The sequence below is a fragment of the Lemur catta genome, chromosome X, assembly GCF_020740605.2.
Source record: "Lemur catta isolate mLemCat1 chromosome X, mLemCat1.pri, whole genome shotgun sequence".
Lineage (NCBI taxonomy): Eukaryota > Metazoa > Chordata > Mammalia > Primates > Lemuridae > Lemur > Lemur catta.
Window position 1 is genome coordinate 34,850,886 of NC_059155.1, and position 23,198 is coordinate 34,874,083.

A 23,198-nucleotide genomic window follows, 5' to 3' on the forward strand; every position below is an offset into this window, starting at 1 on the left:
AATGATGGCTATAGAATGCCTCTCAAGCAAGTGATAAGAATCCAGTAATAAACCTTTGTCAAAATTCAGATGTGGCCTGGATGCCTGACTCCTTTGGCCCCCTAGCTGATGGGGAACATTGTCCAAGTATATGGTGTCTTCCCTCAGCCCAGCTCTGTATGAGAGATTGTGTGAATTAAGATAGCCATGGTCTCAGGAATCTGGGAGTACATGGGAAAGGAATTACTGCTGCTAGAGGTTCTCTGAGATGTCGCCCTCCAGAAATCAGGGAATAAATATATAGCGCTGGTTCACCCTGCCATCCTAACTCTCTCAGAGAGATTCTAGGTTTCAGTGAGAAGTACCTGACCTGGATGGAGGGGGCTGGGGGCGTGGGGAAAGAGACATTACAGGAGGGAAAGGTATGTTAACTGCTCTCAAGAAGGAGGTAGGACTTACAGGGAGTGTAAGATTATCTTGGCTTTTCCATATACATCATCATTTTTCCATAGCTTCATCTGCTGTAGAACGAGGTGAAAACCATGGTTTCAGTCTTTCTAGGATTCTTGTCAGTCAATGTTTGGATGATATAAACAAGCCTTAAATTCTACAAGAAAGCTACCAGAGCTCGATTTCTGCAGCATGGATTTGCCTTTGCTGGGCTGAAAAAGGGCAATGCACACTGTCGAGTGTGATATGGGCCCACATGACCCTCTTGCAAAGAATAATTTGTTATGGGGCCAGATTCTCATTTTGCGTTTTTCTTAAAATGACTTTACTTTTCAGCTGGTTTAAATTGTATTGCTTCCATCTGTTCCTGAGGCATTTTATTAGGCCTATGAATAATAGCTCTTGATAAGCTCACCACTCACCCTCTCATTTTTGTAAGTAAGTTGTGCTAATATAGAGAGACTTCTGAACATGATCTGCTTTCTCTGGCATGTTGTTCTAACATTCTCTTCCAGACAGTCTTTTCTTAGCTTTACTTTCTTCCATACTCATGTGGCTCAAATGCCTTGTTTAAGTCACACAGGAAAATGTTGCAAGTGGGAGTTTAACCCAGTTGATTACACTGTACATCATACTGCTGTCTGAGAAATGAATACAGTGAGCACCTTACCCTTTAGGAAAAGCACATGCTGGCATTGGTGTTATCCGGTGTATGAGAAATCCCGAGTTCCAGGGAAGGATTGGCAATGGCCTGTTGTCAGACATTGTTCTCTTACACTAATCTGCTGAAAAGAATGATTTTTCCACTACAGAATGATAAGATATTAGGAATCATTAGGAATTCTGTGTGTCTGACTGTTGACTGGCACATATGAAGTGACTAGGAGGAACAACAACTTAGTAAGTCATAATTATTTGCTATGGTAATAGCATGAATTCATGTTCCCCAAATTCATAGGTTGAAATCCTAATCAACAGGGTGATAGTATTAGGTGGCGGGCCCTGTGGTAGGCGATTAGGTCATGAGAGTAGAACCCTCATGAACGGGATAGGTGCCCTTATAAAGACCCCCTAGAGAGCTCCTTTGCCCTTCCCACCATGTGAAGACACAAGAAGGCACCATCAATGAGCCAGAAATCTAACCCTTACCAAAAACTAATTTTTCTGGCACTTTTATCTTGTACATCTCAGCCTCCAGAAATGTGAGAAATAAAGTTCTGCTTTTTATAAGCTACCCAGTGTATAGTATTTTTTATAACTGCCCAAAGGGATGAAGACACCATTCCTGAACCCTGATTGCATATATGGGAATATAGCTTGACTATTATCCAAGGGTATTTCTGATAGCTTGAACCATTCTTCTATTGACTAAACACTGCTCAGTAGTGGAAACAAAAACTTTACCTCAGTCCTGTCAATGCAGTGTAACTTCTGCTATGCCTTTTGAATCCTCATGGGCAAGACTGGAGATCCAGAAACTTCCCAGGACAGGTTTCAGACTAGCTGTATAGCTCCTACTAGGGTGTATGCATTGAGACTTTATCTGTTATTATACTTTCCTATTTCTCTGTGAGAAGCTGTTGACCATTTGCCAATTTGATGTTCTCAAAGGGATACTTACACTGCCTAAAAGGGACATTACCGGCACTCTCTTAAAAGAGGGTATTGCAGACACAAAAGAGAGGGATGCATAGTATTTGAGCAACTGAATTGGTGGAAGGATAAGGTCTGAGTGGCTTTTATCACCCTCAGTGGGCTCCTTGTTCTTAGGTCTGTTCTCACAAATCCAGTGTCCTTAGATGCTGGCATCTGCAGTCTAGGTCAGATGGTGATAAGTCTGGGGATGGGCCATATTTCCAGAACTTTGGATCCTTTCTATGTGAGCACACATTCCAAGGCCAGTATGTGGTGCTAAGTTTCGGTGCCTTCTTTCCAGAGGAGAATAAGCTTGATATGGCCCTTATTGCTCACAATATCATATTTGTAGTTGCTCTCTAAGGTAGACTGCATTTTGCAGATTTATGGAAATGTGCAAACGTGGGAAAGTGGAAAAATAATACCATGAAGTTGCATGCTCACATCATCTATCTACAATAATTATCAACCTGTGATTAATTGTGTTTAACCTCCGCTGCCTCCTTCTTTCCACATAAGAATTTTCTTTAAAAAATTACATACATTCCATATGAGAATGTAAGTTAGATTGCTTTGAAAAGGAAGACCAGATAGTTTTATGAACATTTCTAGGTATTCAATTTACTAATTTGTTGTTTTCATGCATTTTTATTGGCTTGTGAACTACTGTAGATATCCCCAAAGCTTTGACTGGACCAGTGAAGTGGCTGATGCAGGGGTAATTTGGGGGGAGTGGGTGTAGGTATGTGAAAGGTAGTGAATACTTATAATTTTATGTTGCTTCAGCATCCATTTTAAGTATAAGCTGGACTTTCTCATACCAGAAGCAGGATTCAGTCACCCTTGACAGTTTCCAGTTCTATATGCCATCCCACAACAGTTCTTCAATGTGGTTCTTCCAGATAGCTGCCTTATAAAACTGCTCCCTGGTGACCACTTCCCTAAGGGACAGATGCATGCAGCCTACTTGATTGGCCTCGCTGACACTCACACCCCACAGGGACTGTGCAGGTAGGCCACAGTAACCACCTCTCCATCACAGCATGACTGTGACCTCTTGGGACTCATGCCTGCTTTTTTTAAACCCACTAATTAAAACTTTCTCCTCAAAGGAAAAGAAGTCATTTTATCAAAAATACACCTGCACACGAATGTTTATTATAGCACAATTCACAATTGCAAACATGTGGAATTAACCCAAGTGCCCATCAGTCCATGAGCATATTAAGAAAATGTGATATATGTATATCACGGAGTACTACTCAGCCATAAAAAAGATGATTTAACAACTTTTGCATCAACCTGGGTAGAACTGGAAACGATTATTCTACGTGAAGTATTTCAAGAATGGAAAGACACACACCACAGGTACTCACTATTAAATTGGAACTAACCAATGACCACACATGTGCATAGAGGAAAGTAAATTTCAATGGAAATCAAACAGGGGGGAGGGGGAAGAGGGGATCAGTGAAAACCTATCCATCGGGTACAATGAACACTATCTGGGTGACGGGGACAGTTATAACTGTGTCTTAGGCATTATAAAAGTGATTTATGGAACCAAAAATATTTGTACTCCCATAATACTTTGAAATAAAAATATCATCAAATTATAATTCTCAAGATAGTGTTTTGCAAGTGTTATTTAATCACATAAGTGACATTTTATATTTCATTATTTATAAATATGTGTTACAATTTGAAAATATACCCCATTTTGCAATAAAGAATTTTGTCAACAGCTAAAAAAAACCTTTCTGCTAAAAACAGATAATCAATAAAGTAAATCCACATCATTAAAATGTGGCTCTTTGAAAAGATCAATACAGTTTTTGAACCTCTAGCTAGGCTAACTAGAAAAAAAGAGAATACACAAACAACAATATCAGAAATGAAATGGGACCATGATCAATGATCCCATGGTCATTAAAAGGATAATAGGTAAACAACTCTAAGTCCACAAATTTGATAACCTAGATGGAATGAAGCAATTCCTAAAAGATGTAATGTATAAAACTCATATAAGAAGACATAGACAATCTGAATAAGCATATATCTATTTACCAAAACGAATCCATAATTAATAACTTTCCAAAACAGAAATCACAAAGTCCCACTGGGTTCAGTGGTAAATTCTACCAAACATTTAAATGAGAAATTGTGCTAATTCTCTAGAATCTCTTCTAAGTAATTGAATTACAGGGAATTCTTCCTAACTCATTCTGTGAGGCTACCATTTAACCTAATACCGAAATCAGACAAAGACAATATAAAAAAGGAAAACTATAGACCAATATCTTTCATGAACGTGGATGTAAAAATTCTCCATGATAGCAAATTGAATCCAATGATGTTATAAAAAGCAGTATACAATATGATCAACTGGGATTAATTACATTTGTCAAAACCCATAAAATGTGCAACACAATGAGTAAAACCTATACAAATCATGGACTTCAGTTAATAAGAATATATAAATATTGGCTCATCATTGGTAATAAATATTCCACATTAGTGCAAGATGCTAACAATAGGGGAGACTGTGGAGGGGGGCATATGGGAATTGTCTATACTTTACACTCAATTTTTCTGTAAATCTAAAACTGTTGGAAAAATCATCTATTAACATAAAAAATTAAGTTGGGTGTGTAGATTAAGTGAGCAGTTGTCAAATAACCTAAGACTTTGACTATAATGTAACAAGTCTGTGTGTGTCAGGTGTTTAACAGTGTTATCCAACAATGTGCCCATAATGTCCCCAGTCCCATAACATTCTTAGTAGATGCTGTGGGGCCCCTGCTGTACCCTGTACACCTGTCTAATCACCTCCCCAAAGCTCAGAGCAGTGAGCTCTTCTCTGAGATTGTTGAATTACATAAAATGTGATTTGCCAAAGAGAAGAACTCATTAAGTTGAATATGGTTGGATTCCCTCCAAACAGAATGCAGCAAAGGCTGCATCTTCACCATTACACTGGGCAAATTTGGAAAGTAAATGAGAATTGCAAACTCCTCTACAGAATAATAGCAATGAGAAAAATGCTAATCCCTAACACTTGGAAACTGATCAATAATTAAAGTGTGACTTCATAGCCATGAATATGATCCTAGAGCCATTCTGTGAGGGAGCAGAACAAGTATAAGTATCTTTCCTCGGAGACGCAGAAACCAAGACTCATTGGAGTAACCTGACTTGCTCAAGGTCTTGCTGGTCCTTAGGAAAGCAGACAGTCAGTGCTTGGACCTTCTGATTCTTAATGTAGAATGGTTTCCATTTGATCACACCCAATCTTAGCATTTAATGGTAGAGGAAGTGAATACAAAGGCTTCCTAAAATACCCATGTTTGCCAGGGCTGCCGTAACAAAGTACCAAAGAGTGGTTTAAACAACATAAATTTATTCCACAACACTATGCTACCCATAATGCCATAGTTCTGGACTGAATCCACTCTGGTCTGGCTCCCTGAAACTCCTACAATAGGCTGCAAGTCTGTTTTGTCTTCACTTGGCATCTGTCGGACATGTAGAGGCCACGACTTTCTTGCATTGGGATTCTTGGTGTCTGACTCCCGTTTAGCTGTCCCTGCCCAACAATCTGGACTTAACAGAAGTAGAGGCAGGAATATAACGCACTTCTTACTGACTACAGGGAAATAGAGGAGAATTGGAGACTTAAAAGGATAAATGTGAAAGTAGGGACTCTGAGGAGATGCAAAGGAGAGGGGACCAAGGTGTATGACATAAAACAGAAATATTTTCAGCTTTATTACCAATTGTTGAGAGCTAATTAGAAACACATAAATATGTGCAATGATTTATACACTGAATAATCAGTAAGCATTTTCTGTAAGGCAGGCACTGGGTGTGGGGCAATGAACCAAATGTGATGTCTTCCATCTGGGACCTCACAATGGCCTGAGAAGTCCCAGCAAGTGAATAAGTCGAACTCAGTTCCTTAAGTGTGTCAATCATCTTGTCACCCGTTAATATACTGTCTTGAATTAGGTAGAAAGTTTTATAAAGTTTAATCTGAAAAAATACTAGCCATCACAAATAATTTTAAAATCAGAGAAGGTGAAATTTGTTGTTTTGGATTTTATGCTAGAGGGGCCTGGCAAGTGCTGAGTGTCCAGTGCTTTTAAATATTTTCCAGGATCCTAATGTTAGCCAGGCTCTGGGCCAAGTACTTCGGGTGAATACATTGAAATCACTCACCACAAAAAGAGCCTACAGTAAAATGAAAGCAGGCATGTAAACTAGAAAATACATCTTACAAGAACTGGTATAAGACAGTTGACCACTGAATGCTATTAGAGCAGAGGGAACATATTTTAAGCAAACTTTCAAGAAGGAAAGGACTTTTCAAAAGACACGATGAACTTTCAGCTGAGTTTGAAGGGGGAAAGGAATTTACTAGGTTTTATAAAAGAGAGGAGAGATGGGAAAGGACATTTAGAAGGAAGGATAGTACTTGAACAAGGTACATATTGTCAAGATAGTGTATTAAGCAGATGGATTATGTCCAGAAATTAGATATATATGTGGAATAAGATGATGCTAGAGAAGTAGGCAGAGGCCAGTTTGTGAAAGACCTTGTGTCCTACACTAAGGCATTTGAAATTCATGCTGAAAGCACTGGAGAGCTCCTGAAGAATTTTCAACCAAGAACATTTTCATAACTGCAGCTTGTTCTACTCTAAAAGCAGTGTGCATGATGGACTGACAGGGACAAGAGTGGAGGTAAGAAAGTGAGGAGGCTAAAGGGACACATGCTGTTTGTCCAACATCACAGCCATCAAGGTACCAGCTCTCTCCCATTCTTATATGCTGCTCAGGCCACACATGGGGGGCTCCTGTGTCTTCTTCTAACCTCAGGAGTGGACACATGACCTCAGGCCTGCATAATCAAAATACCTCTTTATCATCTTATCCCCTACCCACTTGGGCCACAGTGATGGATTTGGGGTTGGGCTTGCATCTTTTGCTATTTTAAGAAAATAGCTTTTGTTGAACTATCAAGAAAGATTCTTTGGAATAGCTAGCTGAAGGTCTTGTATAGGCTCAGGGCTGCAAGTGGCTGTCTTCCTACTAAGAGAAGCTGCCTGTTGGAGACAAAAAGTGGGTAAATAGAGTCCCGGTGAAATCATATGAACATTTGCATCCAGAAAGCCGGGAAAAAATTTCACTCTTGTGACTTCTCAGTTACATAACCCAATAAATTCTTTCTCTTCCTCCTACTCTTGCTTTCCTTTTTTTTTTTTTCAGTGTTTCAGCTAGTTTGAGTTGAGTTTCTTATACTGAAAACTCAAAGTCCTGATTAATACAAGGTCCACTATAGTAATCCAACTGGACAAGTAGACAAAGTTTATTATCTTTCCTAAATAAATAGCTGAAAGATGATGTTCCAAATGTTTACAGAACATGTACTGTGGCCAATCACTGTGTCAGGCATGTTCACATGTGTGTCTTATTTGATACTAACAGCAGCCCTGAGAGGTAGGAACTATTATCCCGATTTTACAAACCTGAAAACAGGCTTAGAAAGGTCTCTTGGTGGCAAAAATATCTGAAGGCATTTATTCCAAAAAAGTGAACACTGGCCATTTCTGGGCAATTTGGTAAAAAAGGAGTTTTGTTTAATATTTAAATTTAATATCAAACATGTCATTTTCACTAAAAATTAAAATTTCATGAAATCCTAAATAAATATATGGAAGCCTTGGCCAAGATCATAAACCAGGATGACATAGGTATAAATCCCAGTCTTCCGAAGTCCCTTGACACCACATTATCTTTCCTTAAGAGATCGTCACTTAGGCCAGTGGGGAATTGAGGGAAACCAGTAGCATCAGAAAGTAGTTTTCATCTGGCCTGGCTCCGACTGGGGCCCTCCCTCTAAGCCAGATGTGCACCAAGGCTAAGAGGCCACAGGGCTCTCCTTGCCATTCTTAGTAAATCAGTTTTGCAGAGTCTTGAGACCTTCTTGCAGAGCATTCAGGTATATAGGGTTGTGACTGAGCAACCACGATGGGACTCCCTTTAGGCCCTGGAGCAGTACGGCACCAGTCTGAAAGCCTGAACTTCACATAATGAAAGGCAAAAGAGTCTGTTCACCATTGTCATGTGCTTTCTAGAAAGAGACAGATACCTGGATGATGGCCAGACTGCCTCCCTCACCATTTCATTCTATATGCCTGTACTGAGAGCATCAGCAGGAGGAGAGGTATCAAGTGCTTGCAAGGTCCCTAGGTCTGTACTGGCATTCAGGCCTTCCTCTGCTGCTGGGAATTCCCTGACAGAAGACATTGCAGCAGTGGGTACTCAGGAGAGAAGCAACTACAATGGAGGCATTTCTCCCAGGGTAAACATTGAATCCTTTCTTCCTGTTCTAGAGCAAATTTCCCTGAGCCCTGGGGCTTGGTTGTTCATGCAGACAGAATGGTAACCATTGAAACTGTCCCTAACTCAGTAATTCTCTTTGAGCTCCCTTTAGAGAACCTAAATACTCTTATTTTCCATCTCTCCTGAGAAAGAACGAAGAATGAGAGTAGGACTCATGGCTATCATATATTTGCCAAGGACCTTATACCTGAAGAACTTAGATGACTGAGGGTGGGGAAGATCTGAGTGATCAGACAAATACAGATAGACAGCTACAGATACCTGGAAGCTATATTTTTATTCTTTTATTTATAACATACTCATTGTTATCCAAAAGGAGAACATATAACTCTTGAAATACTTGAAACATAAACGCCATCCTAGAAAGACAATGTGAAACAAGTACACATAACATTAAAATTTAAACACAGAAAAACAAAATAAAATAAAATATTCATTACGTAACAGTCTTCTGCTAGGCACTGAACACAGAATGCTGAATAAGAGAGACAGCTTAGATTCCTTTCTGTAAAGCATGACATGTACCCCTCCCAAATTTTCTGTTGAGGACAGATTTCTATCATTAGGGGCCTTATAATTTTGTATTCTTTCCTCACTTATAAGGCCAAGCTCAATATGGTGACTTTCCTCAAACTTGAGACACTGGACACACTTCCCTTCTCTTGTGGAGTTTCTGGTGTCTAACAAGGCTTGACCGCCTGCTGAACTTGCTGCTGCATATGCTACAAGTATAAGGCTGCTCATCTGTGTGGGTCCTCTGGTGTTTAATAAGGTGGGACTTCTGAACGAAGCTTTTCCCACATTCATTACATTTAAAGGGCTTCTCTCCTGTGTGAATTCTTTCGTGTTTATGTACATTTGAATTATCACTAAAGCTTTTCCCACACCATGAGCATCTATATGGTTTTATTCCTTGGTGTATTATGAAGTGCTTATTACGATGTGAACTACATCTAAATCTCTTATCACACTGCTGACATTTATAGGGTTTCTCTTCAGTGTGAATTCTCTGGTGTCTAACAAGGTGGGACTTCTGAACGAAGCTTTTCCCACATTCATTACATTTAAAGGGCTTCTCTCCTGTGTGAATTCTTTGGTGTGTATGTAGATTTGAATTATCACTAAAGCTTTTCCCACACCATGAGCATCTATATGGTTTTATTCCTTGGTGTATTATGAAGTGCTTATTGCGATCTGAACTACATCTAAATCTCTTATCACACTGCTGACATTTATAGGGTTTCTCTTCAGTGTGAATTCTCTGGTGTCCAATAAGGTGGGACTTCTGAACGAAGCTTTTCCCACATTCATTACATTTAAAGGGCTTCTCTCCTGTGTGAATTCTTTCGTGTGTATGTAGCTTTGAATTATTACTAAAGCTTTTCCCACACCATGAGCATCTATATGGTGTTATTCCTTGGTGTATTATGAAGTGCTTATTACGATTGGAACGACATCTAAATCTCCTATCACACTGCTGACATTTATAGGGTTTCTCTTCAGTGTGAATTCTCTGGTGCTTAATAAGGTCAGAGCTAACTTTGAAGCTTTTACCACATTCCTGACATGTAAAAGGTTTCTCTACTGTGTGGCCTTTCCCATGAATATCTGTAAGTTTTGGAAGCTCTTCTTTACAAGTTGAAAGTTTCTTTCTTTTCTTCCCTGGAAAAGCTAGACGCCATGTCTGAACCCTGTGTGTACCACCATGATTTTCCTTGTTCGTTGTTTTCTGGGAAACTTCCATTCCGGTCTTTTCTGATACTTTGCATCCTGGTATTTGTATTTCTGATTCAGGAACAGATACAGGCCGATCGTTTCCAGTGTGGTTTTTGAGCATTAACCCTGTTAGAATAAACAGAAGAATCAGCCATCTGTTATCTCAGTACAAGAAAACTACACAAATGGAGAGAAAAGTGAATGATGATTGCTTTTAAAAAAATACAGGAACAAGTTATTTCTAGTTCATTTCTCCTTGATCCTCCCCATTAGGCATAACAACAAACCCATTAAATAATGCTTGAGATAACACAAACAAAATTCTAAAAGTGTTAAGAAAAAGACAAACCGGTTTTGGACCCCAGAACTAGAATAATAATGTAGCAGGCTGTCTTACATCCCCATATCCAACAGAAAAAGGCAACCCAGATCCCAGGTTTTCCAACCCTCAACCTATCAACAGAAGGCTTCCTGGGTAGGTTTATTCCCTCCCCAGCATAAATGGGAAACCTGACAACATCAAGCAAACCAGACATCACTGGCAAAGGGGATCAGCCTGGAGTCCTGTCAACAGTTAAGTGGCAAGGAGAGGAACTTGCCCTCCCTACTGGGCTAGAGACTCTCCTCAACCCCAGCTGAAAGATACCAAAACGTACAAGCAGAACTGGCAGTAGGGACCCAGCCACATCAAGAGGAATGCATGGGAAACCTCTTTAATACTGTAGATAGGAGACTCTCTCCACTCAATAGGAGACACCAAAGTGGACAGGCAGAACTGGCAAGAGGGGAACAGCCACAACAAGCGGCCTGGACTATGAAGTCTCTTAATCCCCATGGGTCTGAGACTCTCCTTCCCCACTGAGATACACCCTAGCCTAAGAAAATGCCTTCCACACCCTCAGGCAGCAGCAGCAGGGACCCTTGGGAGCCCCAGAAGTACCAGTTAAACCAAGGAGACCAAAATAACACCATACAGGCTCTGAAAATTATCACTGGAAGCATATCCTACAAAACAAGAAAAGAACCTCTATGATAAACTAAAACTGGGTGACTGTCTGCTAAAATAAAATATTATTTAAATAGGACCCAGACTCTCCTAACATCATAGACAAAATGATCAAGCAATGGAAATATGACAAAAATCTAATCAAACTAAAAATCAAAACCAGAAAACCTAAAAACATGTGGAAATGAAACAAAACACTTCTAAATAACCCATGAATCAAACACAAAGTCTCAAGGGATATTTAGAAATAGAGTTGAACTGAGGAAGGAAATCGCAGAGCATGTAAACAGGTGGAAAACCATACCATGCTCGTGGATCGGGACAATCAACATTGTTAAAACGTCTGCACTACCCGAAGTGATCTACAGATTCAATGCAGTCCCTATTAAATTACCAACATCTTTTTTCACAGATACAGAAAAAATAATTTTATGCTTTGCCTGGAACCAGAGAAGTCCCTGTTTAGCAAAAGCAATTTTAGGCAATAAAAACAAAATGAGAGGTATTAATTTGGCAGACTTCAAAATATACTACAAGGCTGTGGTTATTAAAACTGCATGGTATTGGCACAAGTGCAGGGAAACAGACCAGTGGAATAGAACAGGAAATCCAGATATAAAACCATCCTCATATAGCCATCTAATCTTTGACAAAGCAGACAAAAATATACTCTGGGGAAAAGATTCCTTATTCAATAAATGGTGCTGGGAAAACTGGATAGCCACATGTAGAAGACTGAAACAGGACCCACTGCATTCTCCTCTCACAAAATTCAAATCACAGTGGATAACACACTTAAACCTTAGGTGTGAAACTATTAGACTTCTAGAAGAAAATGTAGGAAAGACACTTATAGACATTGGCCTAGGCAAAGAATTTATGAAGAAGACCCCTAAGGCAATCACAGCAACAACAAAAATAAACAAATGGGACCTGATTAAATTAAAAGGCTTCTGCACAGCCAAAGAAACAGTCACGAGAGCAAACAGACAACCTACAGAATGGGAAAAAATTTTCCCATGCTACACATTTGATAAAGGACTGATAACAAGAATCTATTTAGAACTCAGGAAAATCAGTAAGAAAAGATCAAACAACCCTATCAAAAAGTGGCCAAAGGACATGAATAGAAATTTTTCAAAAGAAGATATAAGAATGGCTAACAAACATATGAAAAAATGCTCAACATCTCTAATCATCAGGGAAATGCAAATCAAAAGCACAATGAGATATCACTTAACTCCAGTGAGAATGGCCTTTATCAAAAAGTCCCAAAACAATACATGTTGGCGTGGATGCGGAGAGACAGGAACACTCATACACTGCTAGTGGGACTGAAAACTAGTGCAACCCCTGTGGAAAGCATTATGGAGATACCTTAAACACATTCAAGTAGACCTACCATTCGATCCAGCAATCCCATTATTGGGCATCTACCCAAAAGCACAAAAGTCATTGTATAAAAAAGACACCTGCACCCCAATGTTTATAGCAGCACAATTCACAATTGCAAAGATGTGGACACAATCCCAATGCCCGTCAATACATGAGTGGATTATTAAAATGTGGTATATGTATACCATGGAGTATTACTCAGCTATAAGAAATAACGGTGACATAGAATCTCTTTTGTTCTCCTGGAAGGCGTTGGAACTCATTCTACTAAGTGAAGTATCCCAAGAATGGAAAAATAAGCACCACATGTACACACCAGCAAATTGGTTTCCCTGATCATCACCTAAATGCACATTTGGAAATAACACCAATCGGGTGTCGGACAGAGCTGGGGGCTGGGGGGTGGGGATGTGTGTATACCTACATAATGAGTGTGATGTGCACTGTCTGGGGAATGGACACGCTTGAAGCTCTGACTCAGGGGGGTGGGGTGGCATGGGCAATATACATAACCTAAACTTTTGTACCCCCATAATAAGCTGACATAAAAAAACAGAGTTGAATGAACATAAAATTACAATATATCAAAACAGATGGAATTCAAGTTGAAGAAGTACTCAGAGGGAAATTTATAGCTCTAAATGTTAACAGTAGAAAAGAGGAAAGGCCTCAAATCAATAATCTAAGTTCCTACCTCAAGAAACTAGAAAAAAGGGAAAATAAACCCAAAGCAGCATCCAAAAGGAAATACCTCTGAGGGCAGAAAGCATAATCAATAAAAGTCTTGCTCTTCAAAAAATTAATAAAACTGATAAAACTCTATCAAGATTGACAAAAATACGAAGAAGAAACAGATCGCCAATACCCAGAAGGAAATAGAGCATACCACTACACATTCTACAGCAACTAAAAAGAGAAGAGAATACCATGAGCTTTATGTTCATGAATTTTAAAAGTTAGGGAAACCGGAACAATTCCTTGAAAACCACAAACTACCAGAATTCAACCAACATGAAACAGATAACCCGAACAGCACTATGACCATTAAAGAAACTGAATTCATAATTTTAAAGCTTCCCCAAAAGAAATATCCAGATCCAGATGGTGTCACTGGAGGATTCTAGCAAATATTTCAAGAATTAACAATTGTATGCAATCTCTTCCAAAAATGAGGAGGAAATACTACCCAACTCATTTTATAAGGACAGTGTTACGCTGATACCAAAACCATACAAAGGCAGTACTAAATTTAAAAACAAAAAAACAACAAACAAAAATCTACACACTAACATTTCCCAAGAATTTAAATGTAAAAATTATCAACGAAATGTTGGCTAACTCAGTGCAACAATGTATAAGGAGAATGATATACTATGACCAAGTGGGATTCATTACAGGTATGCAAAGCTGGTTCAACATTTGAAAATCAATCAACATAACCCACCTTATCAACAAACTAAAGATCACATGTTTCCATCAACTGACACTGAAAAAGTAATTGACAAAATCCCACATCCATTGATGATGTAAAAAAAACACTCATAAAGTTAGGATTTATATCAACTTGATAAAGAATATCAACAAAAACCCCCTAATAGGTAATGGTGAAAGACTTAATGTTTTCATGCTAAAATTGGGAACAAGATAAGGATGTCTGCTGTCACCACTCTTATTCAACACAGTGGATCTAATACAATAAGGCAAGACAAAGAAATAAAAGGTATTGTAGATGACATGGATTGCCTATGTAGAAAATCTCGAGGATTCTACAAAAAAACCTCTTAGAACTAATAAGTGAATTCAGCACAGTCACAGGATAAAATAACAAAACTCAAAATCAATGGCATTCCTATCTAAAAACAATGAACATGCAGAAACCAAAATTAAAAATAATACCATTTATAATTGCTCCAATACAAATGAAAAGCTAGGGCATATACTCCCCAAAACATATGCAGTATATGTATGCTGAAAACTACAAAAAGTTACTGGAAGAAATTAAAGAAGACCTAACTTAATAGAGACATACTGTGTTTGTGGATTGGAAGAATCAACATTTAATAGTAAAGGTGTCAATCCTCCTCAAACTGATGTATAGCTTTAATGCAATTTCTGGTAAAATCCCAACAAAGTTTATTGTAGACATAAATAAGCTTACACTAAAATTTACATGGAAAGGCATAGGCCCCAGAACAGCTGAAAGAATACTGACAAAGAATACAGTGGGAAGAATCATTCTACCCGATAGATATTAAGGCTAGCTATACAGCTACAGTAATCAAAACAGTGCAGTATTGGCAGAGGGACAGACACAGCTCAGTGGAACAGAATAGATGTACACAAATGTGCCCAACTGATCTTCGATGAAAAAGCACAAAAACAATTCAATGGAGGAAGGACAGCCTTTTCAACAAATGATGCTGAAGTAATTGGACCTCCATAGGTAAAAAAAACAAAAAACAAAAAACAAAACAAAAAACTAAACCTCACATCTTATATAATAATTAACTCAAAATGAATCAGGGACATAAATGTAAAACATTTTAAATTATAAAAGTTTTAGAAGAAAACAAAGCATAAAATTTTAGAGATAGAGAGGTAAGCTAGTTGGAGTTCTAGACTTGACACCAAAAACACAATCTATAAAAGGACAAAAGGGAAAATCAGTCCTCATCAAAGTTAAAAACTTTTACTTTGGGGAAGCCCTTGGGAAGAGTATAAGGATATACACAGACTGGGAAAAAATCTTTGCAAACCACTTATCCAACAAAGCACTAGAATCTAGAATATATAAAGAATTCTCAAAACTCAACAATATCCCACTAAAATATGGGCAAAAGACATTTCACTGAAGAGGACATAGAGATGGGAAATAAGCACATGAAAAGATATAAAACATCATTAGCCATTAGGGAAATGCAAATCAAAAACACAATGAGATATCACTACACACCTATCAAAATGGCTAAAATTAAAAAAGTACTGACAGTAAACACTGGCAAGGATGTGGAGAAACTCGGTCTCGCACACATTACCAGAAGGCAATGTAAACTGATGCAGCCACTGTGGAAAACAGTATGGTACTTTTTTATAAAATTAAATATGCATGAATAATTACCACATGAACCAGCAATTGCACACTTGAGACATTTATCCCAGAGAAATGAAAATTTATCTCTACACGAAAACCTGTACACAAATGTTCATGGCAGCTTTATTCATAATAGCCAAAAACTGGAGACAGCAAAGATATCCTTCCTTGGGTGAATGGTTAAACAAAAATGGTGACATATCAATATCAAGGGATGCTGCTTAGCAGTAAAGAGGAATGAACTAATGATACATGCAACAATTTCGATGCATTTCCAGGGAATTACTCTGAATGAAAAAAGCTAATCCCAAAAAGTTACGTACTTTATAATCCCATTCACATAACATTTTTCAAATGGCAAAATTTTAAGAATGTAGAACAGCTTAGTGGTTGGCATGGGTTCACCGGGTGTGGCAGGGAAGTGTGCATGGTTTTAAAAGGGCAACAGGAGGGATCCTTGTGCTAATGTAAGTGTCCAGTTTACTTTGGAGTGGTGTTGAATACACAGGTCTGCACGTGGGATAGAATTGTACAGAACTAAAACACACACACACACAAATGAATACAAGTGAAACTGGAGAAATCTGAATAAGATCAGTGGATTGTATCAATATCCCGGTTGTGATATCATACAATACTCTTGCAAAAGTTATCACTGTGGGAAACTGGGTAAAGTGTACATGGGTTCTCTTTGTTATTACATTTTAAATCTACATGTGAATCTAAAAGTATCTCAATAAAAACTTCAACTGAAAAAATATAGCAGAATCTTAAAATGTTAAGCCCCTGTAAAGGTTTCTACAAGGAATGTTTCTCCTCTTCCCATGTCTACACTTACCTGTAGGAGACTCTCTAAGACTATCCCTGAACTCTTGGGGACCTTGGATCTATGGTTCTTCCCCTTGCTCTAAATAGATCACTTTAAGTTCAGGATGCAATAGTAATGCTCTGAGAAGAAAACCTTGTGGTCATGGACTGTCATCTTAATTCCAGACTACCGTCAGGTAGAGTGAATAACACTTTTATACTTTTTTTTACTCCAAATGTTTAAATGGGCAGAATCTTGGATGCAATATCTTCTTTATACTCTACTGTGGATGTGGGTAGATATGCAATGAGGAAGCTAAGAAGTAAATGTTAGGCAGACAGAGGAAAGCAACATAGGGAACGGGAATCCCGTTATACTGAAGCAGACTTGGTTAGACATGATAGTGGCTTAGACAAGGATGATGAAAGTGGAAGAGCTTGAGACAGGGCTGGATTCAGGATATAGTTTGCAGATAGAGCTAAGAGAACCTGCCAATGGATCAGCTGCGGAGTATAAGAGAAAGACTGGAGTCAAGGATGAGTGACAGGTTTTTGGCCTCGGCAACTGGGTAAATGGTGGTTCCCTTTACCGAGATGGAAAAGATATGACAAGAGAAGGTTTGCAGGGTGGAGGTGAGGGTACGATAGATCAAGAATTCTATTTAGAATATAGAAGTGAGACACGTGTATTAATAAAAAGCTCCCCTGGTGAACCAGGTAAGCCTTTTCTTTCCCCCCCACCATCGAGCTGAGAACCAACCAGCTATTAGAACACTGGGACTCTCTCACAGGGTCCATTTTCCATCAACTGAGGACATAACATGTTACTCAACTTCTACACAGAAGGAAGGAATATTTACCTACGGCGATGGCATTCTCATAGATATCCTGCAGAACATCCATGTAGAGAGTCTTCTGAGAAGTATCCAATAATTGCCATTCTTCCTCAGAAAAATATATAGCCACATCTTCAAATGTCAACAAACTCTAGAGAACAGAATGGGCTGTAGTTTAGTACTTGCCACTATGGAAGTTGTCCTACCACCCATCTCTGAATTACACAGTAGGTCAGGGGCAGAAGAAGTGAACACAAGATTTAGGGGAAAAAAGCGAGATGGCAGAAAGGAAGAAGCAAAGAGGATCAGTAAACAGCCTAGGAGGTGCCCAGTTCCCACAGTGCCAAGCCTATTTGGCTAGAAGACAGTTGGGGGCTAACATGCCTCAAAGCACCTGCTGGACACTATGGGTCCTAGTCAGCAGGGACAAGCAGACACAAGGCCATGTTCAGGTTGCCTGAAAAAGCTGGAGAGTACAGCTCACCTGGGACTTAGGCAAGACGAGCTCAGATGCCATCTTCTGGTCATTAGTGCTTTTCTGCTCAGAAGGGACTAAAATCTGTTGAGCATGCGCAGCTGTAAGTGGAAAAAAGCCAGAGAAAATTTCTCTTTCCTGTTTCCGAACATCCTGAGCTGATTTCTAAAATACATCAGGATGCCTTCAATAAAGACAGGTCACCTTGACAAGTGTGCGTGTGGTGCCCAGAAGTGGCCTTTTCATTGCAAATAAGAACCAAATATCCACCACTCATAGAACTGGTTCCCCAGTTAGTTCACTATTTCTCCAGATTTCGTGAGGGAAATCAGTAAAAGGAAATACATTAATCTTTCCTCTCATAAAATTAATTGTTTATTGAGCTGGGCAAAAAAGGTCTGAAAGTGAAGGACTTAGGTCCCCAGCGTACAGCAGGAAATGTGGAAGACTTTTGTCTTTTATTACTTTTTTCCTGTTGTACAATTGTCTTCACATTCTGCTATTGACAGCTCATGTCTGATCCCAATTTCTCCTGCAACTTGTGAGAGTGAGGTGGCCCCACCTGCCCCTGCTCCATCTTCTTCTCTTCTTTCAAATTTCAGAGGAGCAGAGTTCACAGTGTGAGTATCAGGGTTCTGTGGTTTGGATATTTCTGTCCCCCAGGCCAACCCCGACCTTCACCCACCTTTGAACTACGGTGATCCCACCTGGGAGACATCCCAGCTGCTAGCATGGCTGCACACCTGGAAATTTCCCATGACATTCTAGCCGAAACAATTACTATCACAGCTCCCAGGTGAAAAGAATTATGATGAAGCTCCTCACCTCTTTCATATACAGGATGGGTTTCTTTGTGAGTATTCCTGCCCAGCTGTTCTTGTAGTACCTGGCATGTATTCCAACATTCATTCTGGAACATGCCCATCGGTTGGGGCTCTTCTGGCTTCCGCTTGAAGCCTGGGGCCACTGCTGTTCCTCCCACGAGCACTGCTTCCTTTCCCAGCTCATGGGCTGTGACCTAGAAATAATCCCCATCCTCATTAGCACAGAACTTACTTTTGGTTTTGGGGTGGTAGTGGAGGGAGGAACAAGAGTAGGGCCCAGATTTGGGGAGTACGTGACATTAATGAAAGTAATAAAAAGACTGAAGAGGTACTGTGCCACTATGCTCCCATAAAGAACTATACTCAAAATCTGGGAAAATTAGGATAAAATGGAAAAGGCTATGACTAATGCCACCGCCCCTCCAACCCAGCAGTCCCCATCCCTGTGCACAGAGACCCAGCTCTACTATTAGCAGGGTTGGGCAGCCTGCCTGTTCCCCTTCACTGGCTTTTATTGGCTTGGGTCCTTGCCTTAGTGGATTTCTATCTTCTAGTTTTCTCTAAAAGATAAGAAACTGAATTAAAAAACTCATTCTTGTCAGCCAGAATTTCCAATCCTCCCATAGCCAGGGAAAGATTTCATGGGGAAAGAGAACAGAATGGAGGAAAAGATGGGGGAAGAGTAGGGCTCCAACCTCCCTCCACATAATTTGGTTGTAATAAGGCACCAAAAACATGTCCTGCCTCGGATTCTTTAAGGTGGGCTCCTGAGAAAAGGAAGTGTGCTGCCATCTCCCAGAGGCATACCTTGGTTCCCCACTCTCCAGCAGGGCCAAGGACAGGCCACAAAGGGAGGGCACTGGAGGCTCTTTTCTCCCGGCCCAGAGATACGTGTTCCCACTACAGAGGACACTACCCGTCAGCATCCTGATTCCCTCCACTTCTCTGTTGGCATTTGTCTTTTTTCCATATCTTTGTTGCCCTTTTTTTCCTTTTTACTTTTTCTCCTTTACTGCAGTCTCCCTAGAGTTGTTTGATTTATATTTCTGTTTCTCTCCTTTGGTCTCTATACACATTGTCCATTTTTGGGACCTTTTCTCCTTTCCCAACTCTTTCTGGCCTTTTATTTCTGTTTCTGAGAACTTAAGTCTTGCTTCTTTAGCCACGCCAGACTAGGCCCACCACCTTCAATTCACACTGGCTCTAAATTGGGAAAAAATACATTTCTTTTCTCTAACGCCAGGAAAGACTCTGCCAGGAACTCTGAAACCCTTGGCCTGACTATTACTGCCTGTCTGTGATTTTGGATCCCACGTAGTTGTCCTAAAGGAACAACAGAAGAGTGACTTAATCTGTCTTATTCCCTGATAACCTCCCACCCCAATATATCCACCACTATCCTATTTCATTGCATATGTAAGGAATCCTTTTTCTTACCTCATTCTTTGCTCCATCAGGTTTTCTCTGCAAGCATTCTACCAGGAACACAGCCTGTTTGACATTCTGGGGATGATGCTTCTGCACCCAGTTCTGGATCTCCCTGGGCAGCAGGGCCAGGAACCGGTCTAGCACCAGCAGGTCGAAGATACGCTCTTTGGAGTTAATCTCTGGCCTCAGCCACTGACAGCATAATTTCTGAAGCTGGCTGACAGCCTCGAGCGGTCCAGGTGCTTCATGATAACTGAAGCTCCAGAAGAGCCTGCGAGCGCTCTCAGGATCAAGACCGTCTCTTTGTATGCCGTATTTCTTACTTTGACTAGAGCTCTCTTTCACAGACCCCTTACTCTCCCACATAGACCCCATGTGGAGGTCTGCCTTCAGCTGTCTACTCAGCATTTTCTCCACTGTCCCATACCACCTGACACAGCTGAGACCCCGTCAAACAGATCTTCTTCCCAAGGGCACTGAGGGAGAGCAGGAAAAAAAGTACATGTCAAGAAGAAAGCCTTGTGACATACATTTACTTGCTCTTTATTATCACAGAAAAATTAACGGGAAAGTTCCTGTTCTGCCTCCCCTATAAAATCAACTGCTAAGTATTAGGACACTCACAATGATAGATTATTCAGGAGGTATTAATATGTTTCTCTCCTTTTCTGTGCCTTTGAAACAAGGCACAGCTCAGAGAAGGTAAATGCCAATCAATGTCTTTCTCTCTCTCTCTCTCTCTCTCTCTGTTCAGTTAATAGTAGAGGGAGGGTTGGTGGGTGAGAAAACTAGCACCCATTGGTCAAATGGAGCTTTGAGATTATTTAATACTTAATCTGTGTGTTTCCTGTCCCAGCTTCACAAACAGGGCGTATTTGAGTGTCTCTAAGTTTTAAAAGGTCATCTCAGTTTTTTTTCTTAAGTCAGCAGAAGAATAACTTCTGTGCCCCTTCTCATGAAGATTGAAGCCTTTAGTTCATGGAACATTCGACACTCCCCTTTCCATTGTATTAACACCAGTAGGAGAACTGAGACAATGAGATCAGAGTAGAAGTAATTAGGGAAAAAGGAACCTTATTCCTCTCAGAAAATGTCCCTCCACTAAGCAGGCAGACTGTCAGCATTGGTGGGGGGAGGGAATGCACTTCTTTGAGAGACTCATAAAGGGCACCGTACACATCTGTACTCGTGCATTCAACTTCTTGTTCAGTTTAACTTGGAAAACTTACAGCTGGCCTTTGCTTACAGCTACCCGAATGTCAGGTCACACACACACACACCAAAGAGAGAGAGACGGTGATGATTAAGGTTGTTCACAGACAAGAAAGGTCTCAGTAATTGTAAGCCTTCTCCTGACTTTGCGTTTCCCCTGGATGTGACTTAACATCTCCTCGAGGCTGACAACAGCCTTGAGAGCCTGATTGTCCGAGGCGATCCAGCAGAAACAGCAAGAAAGTCATTGTGAGGATGGCACGGGGTGGCTTCTTGTTGCCCACCCAGACTCAGGAGGTACAAGGACATTTCTTATGTTTTTAGTCAGCAGAAGCCACTGTTTGTAATCCTCAGAGAACCCTGTCTCCTGTGCAATGACCATAAGCCAGCAACAATCTAGAAGTTTCGTCAGGTGCCGCGGTAGACATTACCACAGGCAGGGACGCCCGTAAGGACGCCGAACGCGGCAGCCGCCGAGTGCGCTCCGCAGGCATCCCTGGGGTATATCTGCGTACAGGGCAGAAAGGGGTTGCCTCCGAGCATCAGAAGCGCCTGTAGGACCCACCCCTGGGCCCCGCTGAGCACCCGTCCCCCCAGCTCTGTGGCGGACCTGCCGCCTGGCACAGACGCCGCGGCGTTCTGGAAAATGCTGCGCCCGCCCCCCACCCCCACTCACCCCACCGAGCAGCCCCGAAAGACCGCAGCCGGCAGGAGCAGCCAGTACCTCTCAAGGGCCCCTCGACAAGTTCCAAAGGGAAATCATCTCGTCAGACACCTCCAGTCAGCTCTGGCTTCTGTGGACGCCACTCACCTCTTCCTCGGCTCCACGATGAGGTCGCCACGCCTCGCCGCTGCTGCGCGGGGCGGCCCTCTCCGCTGCTGCGCCACCGGGGGACGCTCTGTCAGAAGAGCGCGAAAGGCCTGGCGGGTGGAACTCCGAAGTTCTGGAAGCTTTGGAAGGGGACTCGGAAGATGGGTTCCCCAGGGGCTGCTCCGCCTCCCTGAGACCTGACCCCGATCCCGATCCGTTATTGGACGGTCGCCTTCTGTGGGCGGAGCCTCAACCGGAAGAGACAGAACGCGTTCCCCGTGGCTTCGTGACAGCCACGCCCAGCCATCTCCCTCCCTCTACCTGTGAAGTCTCAGCCTAGCCTAGTTAGGAACTGTCTCGCGGGTGCTTTCCATTCTGGTGGAACCGGCCTCCTGCTCCAGTTCGGTCCTGGATGCAAGAAATAGTTATGCCACTGAGTCCCCGGGCCCACTGGAAGCCAAGAGGAGCCGTGCAATTGGCCGGGCCCCTGGCAATGATGTAGCCTACTGACTCCCGGTGCCAAGGTTTATCCTTGGTTTGCTAGGTCTTGCGCATCCACATTGTTCCTGCTGGCTTCCTGATGGCGGGGGGCCCTTTCTACCCGAGCCTCGCCCTGTAAGGGTTGCCACGTCAGAACTCAGGGGCCACGGAAGACATAGGCTCACAAGGGCAAGGACCACTTAAGCATTCTCGTGCGTGCGCTGTGCTCTCGGCCTTCCTGAGTCCCAGCCAGAAAGAGCTCGCGCTGTCAGTTTCGCTTTCGTCCTGTCATATCCTGTGCTTTTTCTACTGCGTTATGCCTCGTTGGAGGACAGGGATTTTGCTTCTGTCTTGTATCTCCTGTAGTGCTTACCATAATCCTCTGGGTAAGGTAGGTAGTCCATAAGTATTTACTGAATCATCTTTCTAAGAGCCTGAACGTCTCAGGTTGTCAGTATTCTCCAAATTCTCAGTATTTACCATGTTGGGCCATTTGGACAAAAACTGTCAATGTGAAGCAAAGAGGAAAAACTGTGTGTAGCTCACTTGTACGATGGTGATGAAGCTGACATCTTTTGGAAGTCAGTGTAAGAAACCACTCAGACGAGCAGAAGAGAGATTTGCACGCCCAGAAGGAAAATAAAGAGT

The 23,198-nt window shown here is 41.2% G+C and overlaps 1 protein-coding gene across 1 annotated transcript; it reads right to left on the reverse strand.

The window, feature by feature from the left end:
• Positions 1–9,097: 9,097 nt before the first annotated feature.
• On the reverse strand, positions 9,098–20,422 carry LOC123628198 (zinc finger protein 75D-like). Its single transcript, XM_045537840.1, has 6 exons — positions 20,057–20,422; positions 18,621–18,813; positions 17,805–17,896; positions 17,345–17,471; positions 9,990–10,311; positions 9,098–9,485 (listed from the first exon to the last, which is right to left on the reverse strand). Exons 1-6 carry the CDS (start codon positions 20,420–20,422, stop codon positions 9,098–9,100), a joined length of 1,488 nt encoding a protein of 495 aa, XP_045393796.1.
• Between the last annotated feature and the right edge of the window lie 2,776 nt (positions 20,423–23,198).

Coding starts and splice junctions, on each gene's coding strand:
- LOC123628198 (XM_045537840.1), bottom strand. CDS start 20,422: ATGGGGTCTATGTGGGAGAGTAAGGGGTCTGTGAAAGAGAGCTCTAGT. Junction 10,312..17,344: donor TGAGAATGCCATCGCCGTAG/GTAAATATTCCT, acceptor TTATTCTAACAG/GGTTAATGCTCAAAAACCAC. Junction 9,486..9,989: donor GTTAGCTCTGACCTTATTAA/GCACCAGAGAAT, acceptor CCACCTTGTTAG/ACACCAGAGAATTCACACTG.